Source organism: Pomacea canaliculata, linkage group LG11, assembly GCF_003073045.1.
Source record: "Pomacea canaliculata isolate SZHN2017 linkage group LG11, ASM307304v1, whole genome shotgun sequence".
NCBI lineage: Eukaryota > Metazoa > Mollusca > Gastropoda > Architaenioglossa > Ampullariidae > Pomacea > Pomacea canaliculata.
Window position 1 is genome coordinate 15,020,252 of NC_037600.1, and position 13,713 is coordinate 15,033,964.

The window sequence follows — 13,713 nt, forward strand, 5'->3', positions numbered from 1 at the left end:
GGAGACTACTACTACTCCTTTGGAGGATGTCACCGTTACGAGGCATACAAACGTCTGAAAATGGAGAGTATACCGTGCAAACTGTTTAAATCGACAGTTAATGATCTGAAAGTGTATCTCGGAGGATCTACACCCGATTTATTGTGATATAGGGAAAACAAAATAGTACACGTGTATATATATATATACCTGGATAAGGAGTATCTTTTCCAGTTACATGCTGTATTTTGCACCTGCATGTGTTTTTTTTTTCTTCATCTATCTCACCCTCACACACACACACATTACAGTTCTATATTTTTGTGCTTGCTGTTGAAGTCATCTCAATATATAGCTTACTAGATTTTTATAACACCTACTTCAGACTCTACTAACTACTGAATGCATCTGAAAATAAAGTCCATCTGAAAACTTATTTTGCAGTAATATGAAATTCATAATGCTGTGATCTAAAATGTCACCTCACTGCATACCATTTAACACAAATTGTATCACAAAACTTAATATTTTTATTTATCAGATATGCTTGATCATTTGTTTTATACAGATATTTTCAAATTTATAATTCCAATTAATAATAAATTAATATAATTTTTCTTACAACTTTGACAATTACTTATTCTAAGACAACTGAATATAAAATGTCATTTCTCAGCTCTAATCTTTGAGCCAAACTTATCACTGTTAACAGAAACTCTTACATCTTATATTATCAGTATACAAAAATCGTAACTTCTTGTTTTAGTCTCAATTTTGATTACAACAATTAGTAATAACAATAAAAAATAGTACCCTGTTTACTTCGTTGCAATGTCGTAGGAATTTTTATTAACATCCAACAGTCCCACCTAAGGGATAATCTTGAACAAGAGGTAACAAAATGTTATGAGAAAATATTCGCATAAACTCAAATTTTAATTTTTTTTTTTTAACCCCAATCCATTGGTTGATACTTAGTTCACTTCTATCAAAGCTTCAACATTGGACAGAAGGTATGCTACAGCAATACATAATCAGTTGACGTCAGCATATGGCAAATTACATGTCATGAAACTGCGGTTCATCTCTATAAACGTCATGGAACTGCAGTTCACATCTCTCACCGTTGTTTCCTTGTCGGTTGTTAGTTGCCGCCCTTGGTGGCGCTGTTCAAGGAGCCGTACACGTCTTCCGCCTCCGTCAAGGACTGGAAATGCTGGTCTGGCTCCTCCACCTTGCCACGAGAGGGTGCCGGCGGCAGGCGGGAGGCGAAGGCCGAGGAGCAGCTGGTGGGAAGGCGCATCAGCGGGGTGGAGGTCAAAAAGTCGTTGCACAGTGACGTCACAACGCTGCCGCTACCTGCCGATCCGCCTCCGCAAACGCCAATGCCACCCCCGTTTCCTCCCCCTCCTCCGCCTGCGACGGCGTATGCGGAACTTAAGTCCGCCATGCCAGAGTAGTAGTGGTAGTAGCCTGTAGGGGCCGCCGGGGATTCCCCGTATCCCACCATGCCCGAGGTGGTGCAGGGGATGGCCATCCCAGCTGTTCCCATGGACAAACCACTGCTACTGCTGGCTGTGTCCCGCTCGCCGCCCAGCGAGAATCTCGTCGGGAGAGCAGAAGTCATGGAGCCCGGTGGCGCACCATAGCCGCTTTGAGAGACAAGCCGCTCGAGGGCCAGGTGAGCCGCTGAGGCGAACAGGCGAGGGCCCGAGGTCATGCTTCCGATTTCCGCCATCGACGACGACGACGCGGGCGACGCCGTGCAGGTCATGTGCATGCTTACGGGGTTGAGGCCGTGCGACGATGTGGGCGTGGAGGTGATGGGAGAGGGCGGGGAGCCGTCTGAAACTAGGAGCGTTGCCATGTGGTGCGACGGCTGAAGGAAGCCTGCCAGCGAAAACAACTTTACTGTTTACAAAACAACTCGAACCACTTAACAAAACATCTCAAACCAGTTTACAAATCATACAACTCGAACTAGTTTACAAGCTACTCAAGCCAGTTTATGAAACATATTTCAAACCCAACTCTAGCCAGTATAAAATAAAACTCAAAGTTAGTTTCGGTAGTATACGATATTGGGCGTGGGGCGGATCGGGGATGAGTACTGAGAACCACACCTCTTTCTTTGCTGTCACCTGAGTAGAACACGCTGACACGACCTCCTGCCGGAGAGAGGGTCAGACCAGAGGTCGCAGACTGGTTGCGTTTGTTTGTCCTGCAGCCACGAGTCCCACTGGATCCTGACAAGAACAGACGAGAGACTTCTTTAAATGCGACACACACTCCAAAGAAAGTGGCGGTTTAGTATAACCGTGTTACTGACCGGGCATCTAGTCGCTAATGAACGAAGAGAAATAATTAGTACATTTCAAGTTCTTTGGAAGCTACGAGACCCAATCCAGCAATATTCTTTAAATTATTAGACACCCAGGTACAACTGACTCTTTTGTATGGTGCTGAGATACGGGGTTTATGTACTGATATTAATACTGCAAAAGTCTCATTGTTTGGACTGAAACGTTTCTTAAAAACTCATAACAGCACGATACATAGTAAATATGGTTTTATCCGTTGTTTGTTAATGCATAATTATGTAAAATGTATTGTATATTGGGAAAAAATTATTAATTTACCTCAGGATCGTTTACCAAGGAAAGGTTTAACATGCTGGTAAATCTTCAGAATAACGGAAAAATAACCTGAGTTCATTGCGTTATGCAAACACTTTACTATGATTCTGGTCTTGTTTGAGAATATCAGGGTGTGGGAAATGTTAAATGGTTTTTGAGAGAGTTTATCTAGCAATTATGCATAAATTATGTACTAGCTCTTATTGTTGTTAAGATATTTACACTTACATCGGTATGGGTACGAGCTTAGTCGAATAAAGAAATATTGTAATATTAACAATGTGATCAGATGAGGAACATTGCCGTCGCTAACTCAAGGACTGGCCTAAGGCAGTGCATTATTATAGTCCACAAAGCCATCGTCTAAGCAAGAACTGCTTTGAGCGTTACACGATTGAACCCGTTTTGTTATAACAATATGGAACACATGGGGTCACTCAGTCCTCAGAATCACTCAAAAGTCCTGGCAGAAGACCTCATTCTTGCTTAAACATGCACGCACGTACACGGACCTTTACCGCCACTGCCGGACGGCGAGTAGCCGGTACGGGACAAAGAGCGAGTCAGCATCCGGCCTGGAGTGGTGCACAGGAAGTTGTCCGCCTGCTGCTCGGTGCTGCTGTTTAAGATACTACACAGAGATCGTTCCATTAAACTCGTCAACCGCGGCTTGCGATTGTCAAGCTACACAACATTTGTAAGGCACATTTTTTTTAAAGCTGTACACTATGTGTCAAAACGAAAGACGTTTATATTTTTCAAACACCTTTAGCGAGGTAACAGACAACGGTTTGTGAAAGTTAACAGACAATGATACGAAGTCGACTTCCAATGTTAAGTTAGCTGAAAAATCCTATTACGTGTAGTATATTTCCAATATATTTGTGCTTCCGACATCCGTATAATTAATTTAAGTAAATAAAAAAAGTAGAAAAGATTTAAAAACTCAAATTAGCCCTTGCAGACGTCGAGCAATGAAAGATAAATAAAAAAACATGGCACTCACGTGATGCTGCTTGCACTCAAGCTTTTGGAGGGGGAGGTGGTCCCGCGCTTGGAGCCCCGCCCTCTGCCCCCTCTCCCTCCAGCACCCCGTCCTCCAGACCCCGAGGCTCGTCTCGACCCGCAAGTGGCAGCAGCGTTGCCTTTGGTCATCATGTCCAGCACCTAGGACCCAGGATCATCATGACAAGTGCTTCTGTGGTTGTGAGCACTGAGCGGTATGTTAGTTACAGGGTGCTACATGAACATGGCCAGATGTGAGAACTGAACGTCATGTTAGTAATTGGTCTGAAGTGAACACTGAACTGTATGCTAGTAACACCATGCTGCATGCCTACATTTTAAAAAAAATTATCAGTTAGTCATCGAGAGGGCGCTGAAATGCCCGAGGTACTGCGACAGGAGGAAAGTTCTTCAAAACCTCGCTGTTTTGAGGTCCTAAATCGTACGTTGTCGAACATGTGACATCCTATGGTAGAATTGTAACTGACATCAAATAAACAATTTGCCAAACACTCGCATATTCTATATTATAAGGTTGGTTACGAAAGTTTGCTTAGGCCTCGAGATCTAGAAGCTAGGCAAGGATACAAAGCAACGGAATTCAGATAGTGACACCTAAAATGCAGAAATTCCAAGTCGCAAAACACAGTCGTTCTTGATCATTCTCTCACGCACACGCGCGTTTCCCAAGCACATGAGAAACAACATGCTCGAGATCTGATTCCACGACAACTCATTCTCACTATACTGTATTAGTGACAAGGGTTTGGCCTTTGCCTTTGAACGACCGATCAGAAAGACTAAGCACGGAAAAGGAAAGGCAAGGGCATTGGCAACAGCATTTAATTTTCGATATAAAAAGTAACGCCAAAACCACAAGAAAGCGAGTTCAGGGATTGGTTGAACAGCGTTTAGCCTTCAGCTTCAACATCAAGGTTGCGGTCACTGTTTATGTCCACGCCTGGATATTATATTATTCTGGACTTACTGATGCTAAATCTGAAACACCGTGGCGACAGGAGGTAGTCGATTTGGCTGTTAACCAGACCATCTGATTATTGTCCTCGATTTGTTGTGTCTGGTTTACTCCATTAGCCTTTATCTTTCCCAAATTTTCCCACAAAGCAGTGCGACAATTTTTCCTTGGTTGGGATGAGGTAATAAGGACTGAAGGAGTCGATTGGCCGTTGGCCTGCGCAAAACCGAAAAGGTGGCTAGATCTGTCAGCTTCTGCGTTTAGCCAGCTTCCTCCCCCTTCCACCACCACCTTTGACCGGTACATATGAGGAAGCTTGACCATCAGCCAATTTTAATCAACGGATGAATGATGATGATGATAACGATGAAACCCCTCCCAAACAACACCATCCACAACAAAATTAAAAAGACAAGAACAAAGAGAGACGACAATCTCCAGTATCTTACATGAGAGTGGAACTCGTGGGGCAGTTTGGAGTTGACGATCTTGAGGTAGTCGACGGTCATCTCCAAAATAGAGGCCATGTCCGTCTTGCGGCCGCGGACGTACGGCAGGAGGACCCTCAGCTGATCGCAGCTGTCCTTGATCCGTTCCCTGTGGACTTGAGACGAACTGTTTGAACCACGTTTTAAAGTCTGTCTCCACAGGTCAGGAGTGGCTGTTCAGAAAGCTTTTCAAGACGACTGTGCGTTGCGTTATAAGCACACAAGCATTTAAAGGCCTACCCGTCAGACAGGGAGTTAAGCCCACAAGGCTGCATGTTAACAGAACACAGTGTTGTCGTCAAAAGGGGTTGTGAAATGTCTATTTTCCTTAGAAAAGAAAATGTGGATCGTCCTAAATTCTAATTACTGACTTCACTAAAGACGACAACCAACTCAAGAGATTCTAGAATATGTTGATGGAGCGTTGCACAATCACCCAGTAGATTACTTCTATGTGCACTGATCAATTTTCCAGTATCTAGATGTTTGATGGCTTGTATGTCGCTACAAGGATCTAACTTCTCTCTTAGAGTAAGGGAATCACAAAGACTTAAACACAGTCATTTCAAGCTAAGTTTGCACTTAGGTTTTCCTTTAAGAAGACTGCGTTGAGCTCAGCTCAGAATCAGCATTTTATAAGATATAGAGAGGAACAATGCGAAATGTTAAGGCTTACCAATGCTTTACTACGGTTATGTCTTAAGTTTCCTGATTAGCAATTCTAAACTAAATCGAACCTCAGAACAACTGAGCTCATTAATGTAAGCCTTTGATTTGATCTTGTAACAATAAATAGAAAGAAAATAAACTTGGGGAAGTGTTAAGAGAGGGGTCCGTCAGGAAGTCAAGCACTTCTCTGGTTCACCTGCGGTGCTTCTCTTTCGTGGCGTGTTCCATGCGACACCAGGAGGGTGGGGTGGATGGGCCGCTGACCTGAGCTGGCACGTTGACCCTGAAACAGATCCAACAAAACAATCGGGCCGGCCCACCACGCCTTATTTGCAAGTTATCACCCCTTTCTGCATTGGCGCTGACATCACCAAATTCTGAAATTCAACGTGTATTGAACGGACTCGCTGCGGCACATGCGCTCACTACAAACGAATCCATCACCTCGCGCCGTGCTTGATCTATTGAAGATGTGTTAATGGAGCTTCAGAATAACTTAATAAAGCCTATCCCCATTTTACAGCTGGAAAAATACACTTTACAAAAAGTCAAGTATACAAATACAGACTCCAAATAAGATTAGTACACACAGACCGAAATATATCAAGAAATATATAGAGACACAACAACGCAAGATCTCTCAGTAAAGATGAGGTAGAGAAATGTTAATTTGAATATCACACAGATATTCCCTTACTGACCATTGGGGTCACGACATTCGTCTCCTGCCAAACTCACCCGAACTTGGAGTCTTTAGTGGGTTGTGGCTGTGGCTGACTCTGCTGGGACGGAAACAGAAAAGCTGGCGGTGGTTTGAGGTCCACCATGTCTGTGTCGCCTTGGATACCACTATCGTTCGTGACGACCGAGGCCAGAGAGGACAAGCTGCAACAACATTTTGTCTACAGCAACTCTGGACATCGCCAAACCCATCTTCCCATGTTTAGCAAAGGTGACTGGAAAGGCCACTCCTAAAGTTAGTGTTCTACGAGCAATGTGTGCTTGACTTTTGAAAACTAAAAGCATTTCGCCTCTATTTAAAAAGCACCTAAGCATGGCGCCGTCTCCTTCCCCTAACGGCGTTCAGAACAAATGTAAGCTAAGATCAGCTAACTTTTCCCACTCCCGAATAATGGTGTTTGTCTTTCCTGTCTCTCCTAGCTTTCTGGCCGCTGTACCTGATCTCGATGCTGGTCGACTCCGTGCTTACGCTTGACTCTGGCGTGGCTGGCGCTATGGCCGTCTCCTTTAGCCCGATGTCGTGATCTGCAAACAAACGACTGTGGCTAGACACCCATGGTCAAAAAACACACGTAGCGCTTTAATTTTCACGTTGCTATAGCCAAAAGACTGTGATTACGGATTCTGGTGCAAGTGCCTGAGAGGCTTCCTAACCTAGGAACATAGTTATGATTATGTCTAACGTGAGCGTTGTGCAACGATATGCCAGTTACATAACAGATGAAGTGGCCGGCATATAGTACGTTATTGAGATCAGGGAGTTATGTTCACATCGAATGTTATGACTGGTGACATTTTTTTGTCCTTGCGCACACGGACTCTGGCAAAAATCCCACTGTGGTGTATAGAATGTGTGGCTTACTACAGCTGTAACATCTACAAGACAGATTCGTTTTCGTAAGATTAATTAGTTCGCTGTTGGACACTACAACAAGCAGTTACAGAAGGTTTATAAAAGGGAGGTGTCACGACACCGCGTAGTGTCTCCCTTTCACACTCTGTCGAGCACACCAGCGGAGTCAGACAATTGAGCGTTCTTTCTCTCAAATAAACAAAATGATTTGCCTGTATGAGTCTGCCTACGCTTAATAATCAAAACAAAAATTAAAAAAAAAACCCTATGAAAAAAGTCACAAAAGCTCTGAATTTCTTCTGCTCCAGTCAAGCACACCGTCTCTGCAATGGCTCTTCCCTTCGACTAATACTATCACAAAATCCACTATTAAAGCTCACTGATTTGGCAATAGCAGTTCGATTAACACACTCAATCTTTTACACACTAGTGAGACACCGTCTAAGACTCTAGGCAATGGCTCTCTACTCCTAAAACAAGCGTCCACCTCTCTCCGAATCCCTTTCTCTTTCCCCCTCAAGTACATGTAGATTGTTTCGGCAGTGACTTCTCACTTCCAACTCCCAAAAACGCAATACTCTCCCCCACAATTAAGTATCCAATTTCACCTCCACTCACCCTTTGCTCTCCCTCCCCCAATCTCTCATCGCTGACTCCTCTCTCCCTCTGCAGTCACACCTCTCTTTTTTTTCTTTTTAAAAAAAAAAAAAATCTAAAAGACAAGCATTCAGGAAACGTCCATCATTCACTTCCTTTCATCCCCGCACGTGTTCAGTACTAGTACCCTGACTAGGTCCCTGACAGGATGTCACTAATTATTACAATAGGGGGGAAAAATGCATTCAATCACTTGACACTGCAATATTTTTTTTATAATATAGAAAAGTATGAAAAAAACCGACAAAGGAAGAAAATCCCACATACATGTATTAAGACTATTCCTATATTAAGACAATACTAAGAATGATCCATATTTCCACTCACACATTAAAATGTCATACACAGGGGGAAAAAAAACAAGATAATGCGTACACGGTATGAGCTTGACGGACGTCCAGTCGAAATACTTTTGTCGAATTGTCGCCACTGACACAGGTTCCAGCAAAATTTCATCCACGCCGTGAAGATGAAGATCGACTGACAAAAGACAGAAGGAAAGGACGCATACACATTCGCGCGTGCACACATATAAAATATGCAGGTTCAAACGACTTTGAAACGTGCAATCATGTATCAATATATTGCGAAGGCTTTTTCCTGGCCAGCTCGCTTGTTTCATCGTGTATTAACCGAAGTCTTAGTCGGAGTGATGTCTGATGAGTTCTCAAGAATGCTTAAGTATGACGACATACAAAACGGGTTTCGTTGCAAATATTTTTCCATAAAGATGGCGCAGAAACTCTACAACAGCAACGGGCATCCACACGTAAAAATTGACGCGCGCGCACACATGCACACAAACTGGTGCACGTATCTATTTACATACTTTCTGGTTGTCCACTGGTTACGCCTAAGATGATGGTCTTTCTGTTGTATTTACTGGAATACCTGTGGAAGGAGAGTCGATTGCATGAAATTTTTCCCCTCAATGGAAATACCAAAATGGAATATTTCACAGTCCTTGCCTTCTACTATACACTCACGAACATGCGTCAACAAGAAGTGTAGCTAATAATAACATTATTATTATGAACGTATTTTACAATACCCACTTTTTCTACAGTAGGTCATGGTGCACATATGAAAGTTCTCTCTCTCTCACACACACACACTATGGCAGGAGACTATAAGTTCTTCAGGGTAGGAGCTGGGCAATCGGGGGTAGGCGCTGCTTAAACAAGGACATCATCTTTCGGGTGGCCGGGTATACGTACCTGATGGCAGTGATTACGCTGAGGTAATCCTCCGACGGGGGATTGGGCAGCTGCACCCACACCAGCTGGAACACGCGCTCGCTGCAGACGACGAGCGCCTCGCTGGGAGACGAAACTAACAGCTCGTGGTCCGACACCACCTAAAAGTAGAGAGATTAACCTGGTGACCTTGCAACTGCCGAAGATTCCCTGTCCGGATCGTAACAACTTCGAGGGGGCAGGGAGAATGTGGACAGGGATGAAAGGGGAAGGGAGGCCCTGTCAGAGATGACGAACCATTGCGACATAAACTGACAAACCATCAAAAGCGACAAATCATCAGAAATGACAAATCAAGCTTAACAAGAAAAAAAAAACAATTAATGACGGCAAACGTCTATAGAATCCGTATGTTTTCCCTAAACTGCTGATAAAAGTATTTCACACGCTAGCGTTAAGTATGGCACTGAAAACAAGAAAGAAGTTCCGACAAAGTGGCCGAACTCTGCCACTAGCAGCAGCTTAAGAACACGTTTGTCGCCAGTATTTGTCACCGTCAACTTTAGTTCTCTCCTTATGTGTTGCAGAATTTATTTTACATAATGGCGAAAAAAAGGATTAATATTTTTCAAACACTTTGCGGAAGCCTTCGACGGTGAGGGATAACCTACCTGTTCGATGCTCTGCCTCAGCCCTTCATTACAGTTCTCTGTAATGAGAAGCGAGCGGGTTTCCTTGGATACGCCGGATGTCATAATCATGGTGTCATGGAGCTCTCGGCGAGGTCTTGCATCAGTTTGTTCGGTGTTCTGTAACGAACCCCCAACCGCCAAAGAAAGAAACAAACAAATGAACAAACAGCGTACAACAGACAATCCACATACAGTTTACGAAGCGAACAAGAAAAGGAGCAAACAAACAGTTGACAACTTATAAAATCTGTCTCTGTAGCCCACTTGCCTTCAAGTGTGTTCACTACCCTAAATCAGAGCCACAGCGAAGTGCAAGTTATGTACATATTTCCCATGTAACAGAACGTCCCTTGGAAGCGAGAGGTCATTCTGTATCATCAATGCCGATGTTTAGGCTGTATTGTGCTAGCCCATGACAACAAGAGCAGGAAGGGATGTGGAAAGAAGCCATTAAACACTAGCAACCGTCCTGTTGTTTTGTTGCTGTTATTTACTTGGGGTTTTATAAGCTATGACTGTCAATGGGTAAAACAAACAGGTTATGGTGAAGGCTGAGAGGAAAGACTACCGCAGCCGAGTCGCAACACTTCGCAAACACAGTAACAAAAGGCTCTGTTCTATCAGGTCAAGGGTCAGCACGTGTAAGACGTGCACCAGTTTGTGTTTTCGAGGTTGATCATGGGGTTCTGTGTCGGAGTTGCTGCCAGCACATTCACCCTAGTATGTAGTGCGTTGTACCGAATGCAGTCGCTGATGTTGCTAGGTCTCCGCCTGAAAGGCGTGGTCGGTAATGTCGTTCTGTGCATCATTTCGGGCGAATATTGTACTATATTCCTGAAATACATAACACGCTCTGCAAAATATTGAAAGAGCATCCTGTCGACGTCAGGTTCAAATGAACACCGTCGACATTTGCGATTTCTTTTTGTGTCGCTTATTGTGAATACTTAGCGGGTAGGGATGGGAGGTGGTACTCGGTCAATTCAATTTTTCGAAAGTGGTATTCGTCTGGAAAAGTTTGAAAACCGCTGTTCTAGTGGATGTGACGGAAATTGTGAAGGGTTACCATCAAATAGACTCTGCGGGCCACTACCTAACAAGAAATTTATTTATTGTTCTTATTATTCCATTTCCCATCCTTTCTGCTTCTGCAAAACAACTGCACTTCATCTTCTCATATCATGAAACAATTCGGAATTAAGAAATAATTAAGAGAAGGGGAAATAATCCGCCTTAGTTGAAATCTTCGTTCGGTACATGCTCACATCATACAAGCTCCATCTACTCGTGCACGTGAACTTGCGAGGTAATAATCGCAGCACTAATATTTGCAACTTCACAGAAACATCACATTCCACCCCTAACCGTCTTTTACCACGGCAAAAGACCGAGCCACAAGAAACCCACTGGCCTTTAACAGTTACGAACTCCGCTAATAGTTGGCAAAGTGGGGAATTACAAAAACGAGAATACACGGAGACCAGAAGGGTCTTGCGCGTGAACATACCTGCCTGTAAGCGCCCTGCTCGATTTGAGTTGTGTGAGAGAAAATTCACGCCCAGCTCAGTTCACAAGAAAGGCGATCCGCACGTGCTGGATGCTTGACGTGAGAATTCGAGTCACGACTGGTCAAGTCACATGACAGGACACGGGTGGTCTGACAATCCTTAGGTCGTTCTTTCCAGCCTATACTCCGCTTATGTAGACTACCTGTTATGACAGGCTGGTATGCGTGTGACAAAAGGGTGATCAACTCTAATAAAACTAATCAAGGTGAAGGTTTTCCTTTTCCCCTTAAAAGTCTTCTATACCAGTAAAATCCGATGTTTATTCTTCAAACGCATTTTAATTAATGAGGAAATAAAAATAGTATTTGTTTGGGAAGGGGAGGGGGCAAATTTATTGTTAGGGTGACCCATGTATCGACAGATCAGGGACGCGTGTGACAGGACTTCCAACGCAGAAAAGTGTTCATACGAACGTAAATCTACGTCTGCGATGTACAGGCTGTTGTGGACGATGTATGATTGAGACGACTGCCGCTATGCATGAAGCGATATGATTCGTTATAGGTGATTGTGAGTTACGCATCACCGAAGGACCCTCTTGTTACAAGTAACGTTCACCTGACACATTTTAACAGCTACGAGTGACTTAAAAACAAGCAGAAATTGCTGCTACACTACTATAGGTGATAAATATAATCACGCATCGCTGGAGAGGCGAGAAGGATTTAAGTGTGCGTATGTGTGTAACAGCATTTATAGCTTATTACTACAAGGAAAATGTCTATCTCTGTTGTGGACAAAGCAGACAATGAAGATGTATTTATGTGAGAGATGTACTGAGCAGTGGCTAGCTGGCAAGAGTGAAAGAATTGAGAGATACAGCCAAACCTATGACTGATAATGATAATGATTGAAAACAAAATCCGTTAAAGATCAGTCTTACCCACTTGTACGAATTTCCAAATGTTTGTGACGCACACGAAGCATGCTGGTAGAGTTTATCCCCAAACACTGCCTCCCCGGCGCACATGGCAGATGAACTGTCCATGAAATCAGCCTGTGCCCCTGCCAATATCGGTGACAGTATGATGTCCTTTTGGCTCTCCGGATCTAAACACGGTACTGCTGACTTCACAGATTCCAAAAAAGTAGTCGGTGTGGATGACAAACAACCACAACCTGCAGCCGACGTTGGTGGGGTTATAGCTGCCTGAGACTCACTGTCTTTGCTCATTTTAGAGGAACTTACATGAAATTTTTCTTCGGCGTTGTCGAGATAACATCTTTTCTTTCCAGACACGTTGAAGTCCGATTCAGCGGCCATTTTGGTTGACGGAGCTAATGGCCGCAAGAAAGACAACTGTTAGTTACGATGTAGAGAGAACATTTATCCGTCTGCCACAAAGACGATAATCCAGTTGTGATTTATACTTCCCGATGTAATAATCCTTACGATGCTGGCGTCTTTCTTGGACTGTTGTCACTTATGTATTCACTGACGACGTGCGACTAGCGTCAGTAACAACTTTAATTATTTGTTGCGAGTGTTACCTCCCCCTCCCACACAAAAATTCGAGTAACGATACTAGTAACATTAAACAATTAATTTATAATTTTATGTTCTCTGGGGTTTATTTTTAGGCTTATGAAGCATTTTTTGCTTTGTGTGTGCTCGTGAGTCAAACAGTGATAGTCATCACTAGGATTATATTATGTACGTAACCCTACATGCGTTGCGTTATGTTCTCCGTGAGAAAAGAGGACTAAGCTAAAAATAGAGCTAAAGATAGATAAACGTACCTTATTTTAGTAAATGTAGAACATTGGTAGCAGATATATGTAGATATCCGGAAGTCTTATTAGCATCACTCATTGCTTTATAAAAACAACAACAAAGCAGACGTTATCCCTGTTTCTCGTACGTAGTCCTGACAACTGCATAATTCAATTTCTGGTAGAACTGGGCATATATATATTGCATAAACAGTTTTTTAAGCTAGATTTTTGCTACAAAGAACAAGAGGAAAAGAATAAAAAAATTAGCTTTCATTAAAGGGAAAAGTGAATTTCTGGATAGAAGACAATTATATTTGTAGCACTCTAGTAGTGTACGAAGTATAATATGTCTTTGGGTTGTAGATTTGCATCTATATTCCAGAATGTTCAGCACGGCAGCAATGTGAAAGGTAGAATGTCTTGTGCGAGGGAGGAAATTATGTTCAACAATGTAGCAATGTTCAAAGTAAAATGTCTTGTCTTCGTGCGAGGGAGGAAATGATGTTCAACAATGTAGCAATGTTCAAAGTAGAAAGT

The 13,713-nt window shown here is 43.1% G+C and overlaps 1 protein-coding gene across 4 annotated transcripts; it reads right to left on the minus strand.

Moving 5' to 3' along the window:
- Positions 1 to 238: 238 nt before the first annotated feature.
- Positions 239 to 12,887, minus strand: LOC112576076. 4 transcript variants are annotated; one of them, XM_025258314.1, is made up of 14 exons: positions 12,344 to 12,453; positions 11,400 to 11,602; positions 9,872 to 10,009; positions 9,222 to 9,361; positions 8,834 to 8,895; positions 8,380 to 8,484; positions 6,932 to 7,019; positions 6,492 to 6,638; positions 5,950 to 6,036; positions 5,046 to 5,211; positions 3,622 to 3,782; positions 3,128 to 3,246; positions 2,103 to 2,225; positions 239 to 1,869 (listed from the first exon to the last, which is right to left on the minus strand). In XM_025258314.1, the coding sequence occupies exons 3-14, from the start codon at positions 9,959 to 9,961 to the stop codon at positions 1,124 to 1,126; spliced, it is 2,034 nt and encodes a 677-aa protein (XP_025114099.1). In that variant the 5' UTR covers positions 9,962 to 10,009; positions 11,400 to 11,602; positions 12,344 to 12,453; the 3' UTR covers positions 239 to 1,123. The 4 variants fall into 4 exon arrangements, with proteins under 4 accessions (XP_025114099.1, XP_025114098.1, XP_025114097.1 ...); XM_025258313.1 differs by lacking the exon at positions 11,400 to 11,602 and having other exon boundaries at positions 3,134 to 3,246; positions 12,344 to 12,887; XM_025258312.1 differs by lacking the exon at positions 11,400 to 11,602 and having other exon boundaries at positions 12,344 to 12,884.
- Between the last annotated feature and the right edge of the window lie 826 nt (positions 12,888 to 13,713).

Excerpts from the sequence above, each read along its gene's own strand:
- LOC112576076 (XM_025258312.1), bottom strand. The coding sequence starts at position 12,724 with ATGGCCGCTGAATCGGACTTCAACGTGTCTGGAAAGAAAAGATGTTAT. Across the intron at positions 10,010-12,343 it reads TTGGAAATTCGTACAAGTGG|AACACCGAACAAACTGATGC; the intron begins GTAAGACTGATC and ends GGTTCGTTACAG. Across the intron at positions 6,639-6,931 it reads TCGACCAGCATCGAGATCAG|CTTGTCCTCTCTGGCCTCGG; the intron begins GTACAGCGGCCA and ends ATGTTGTTGCAG.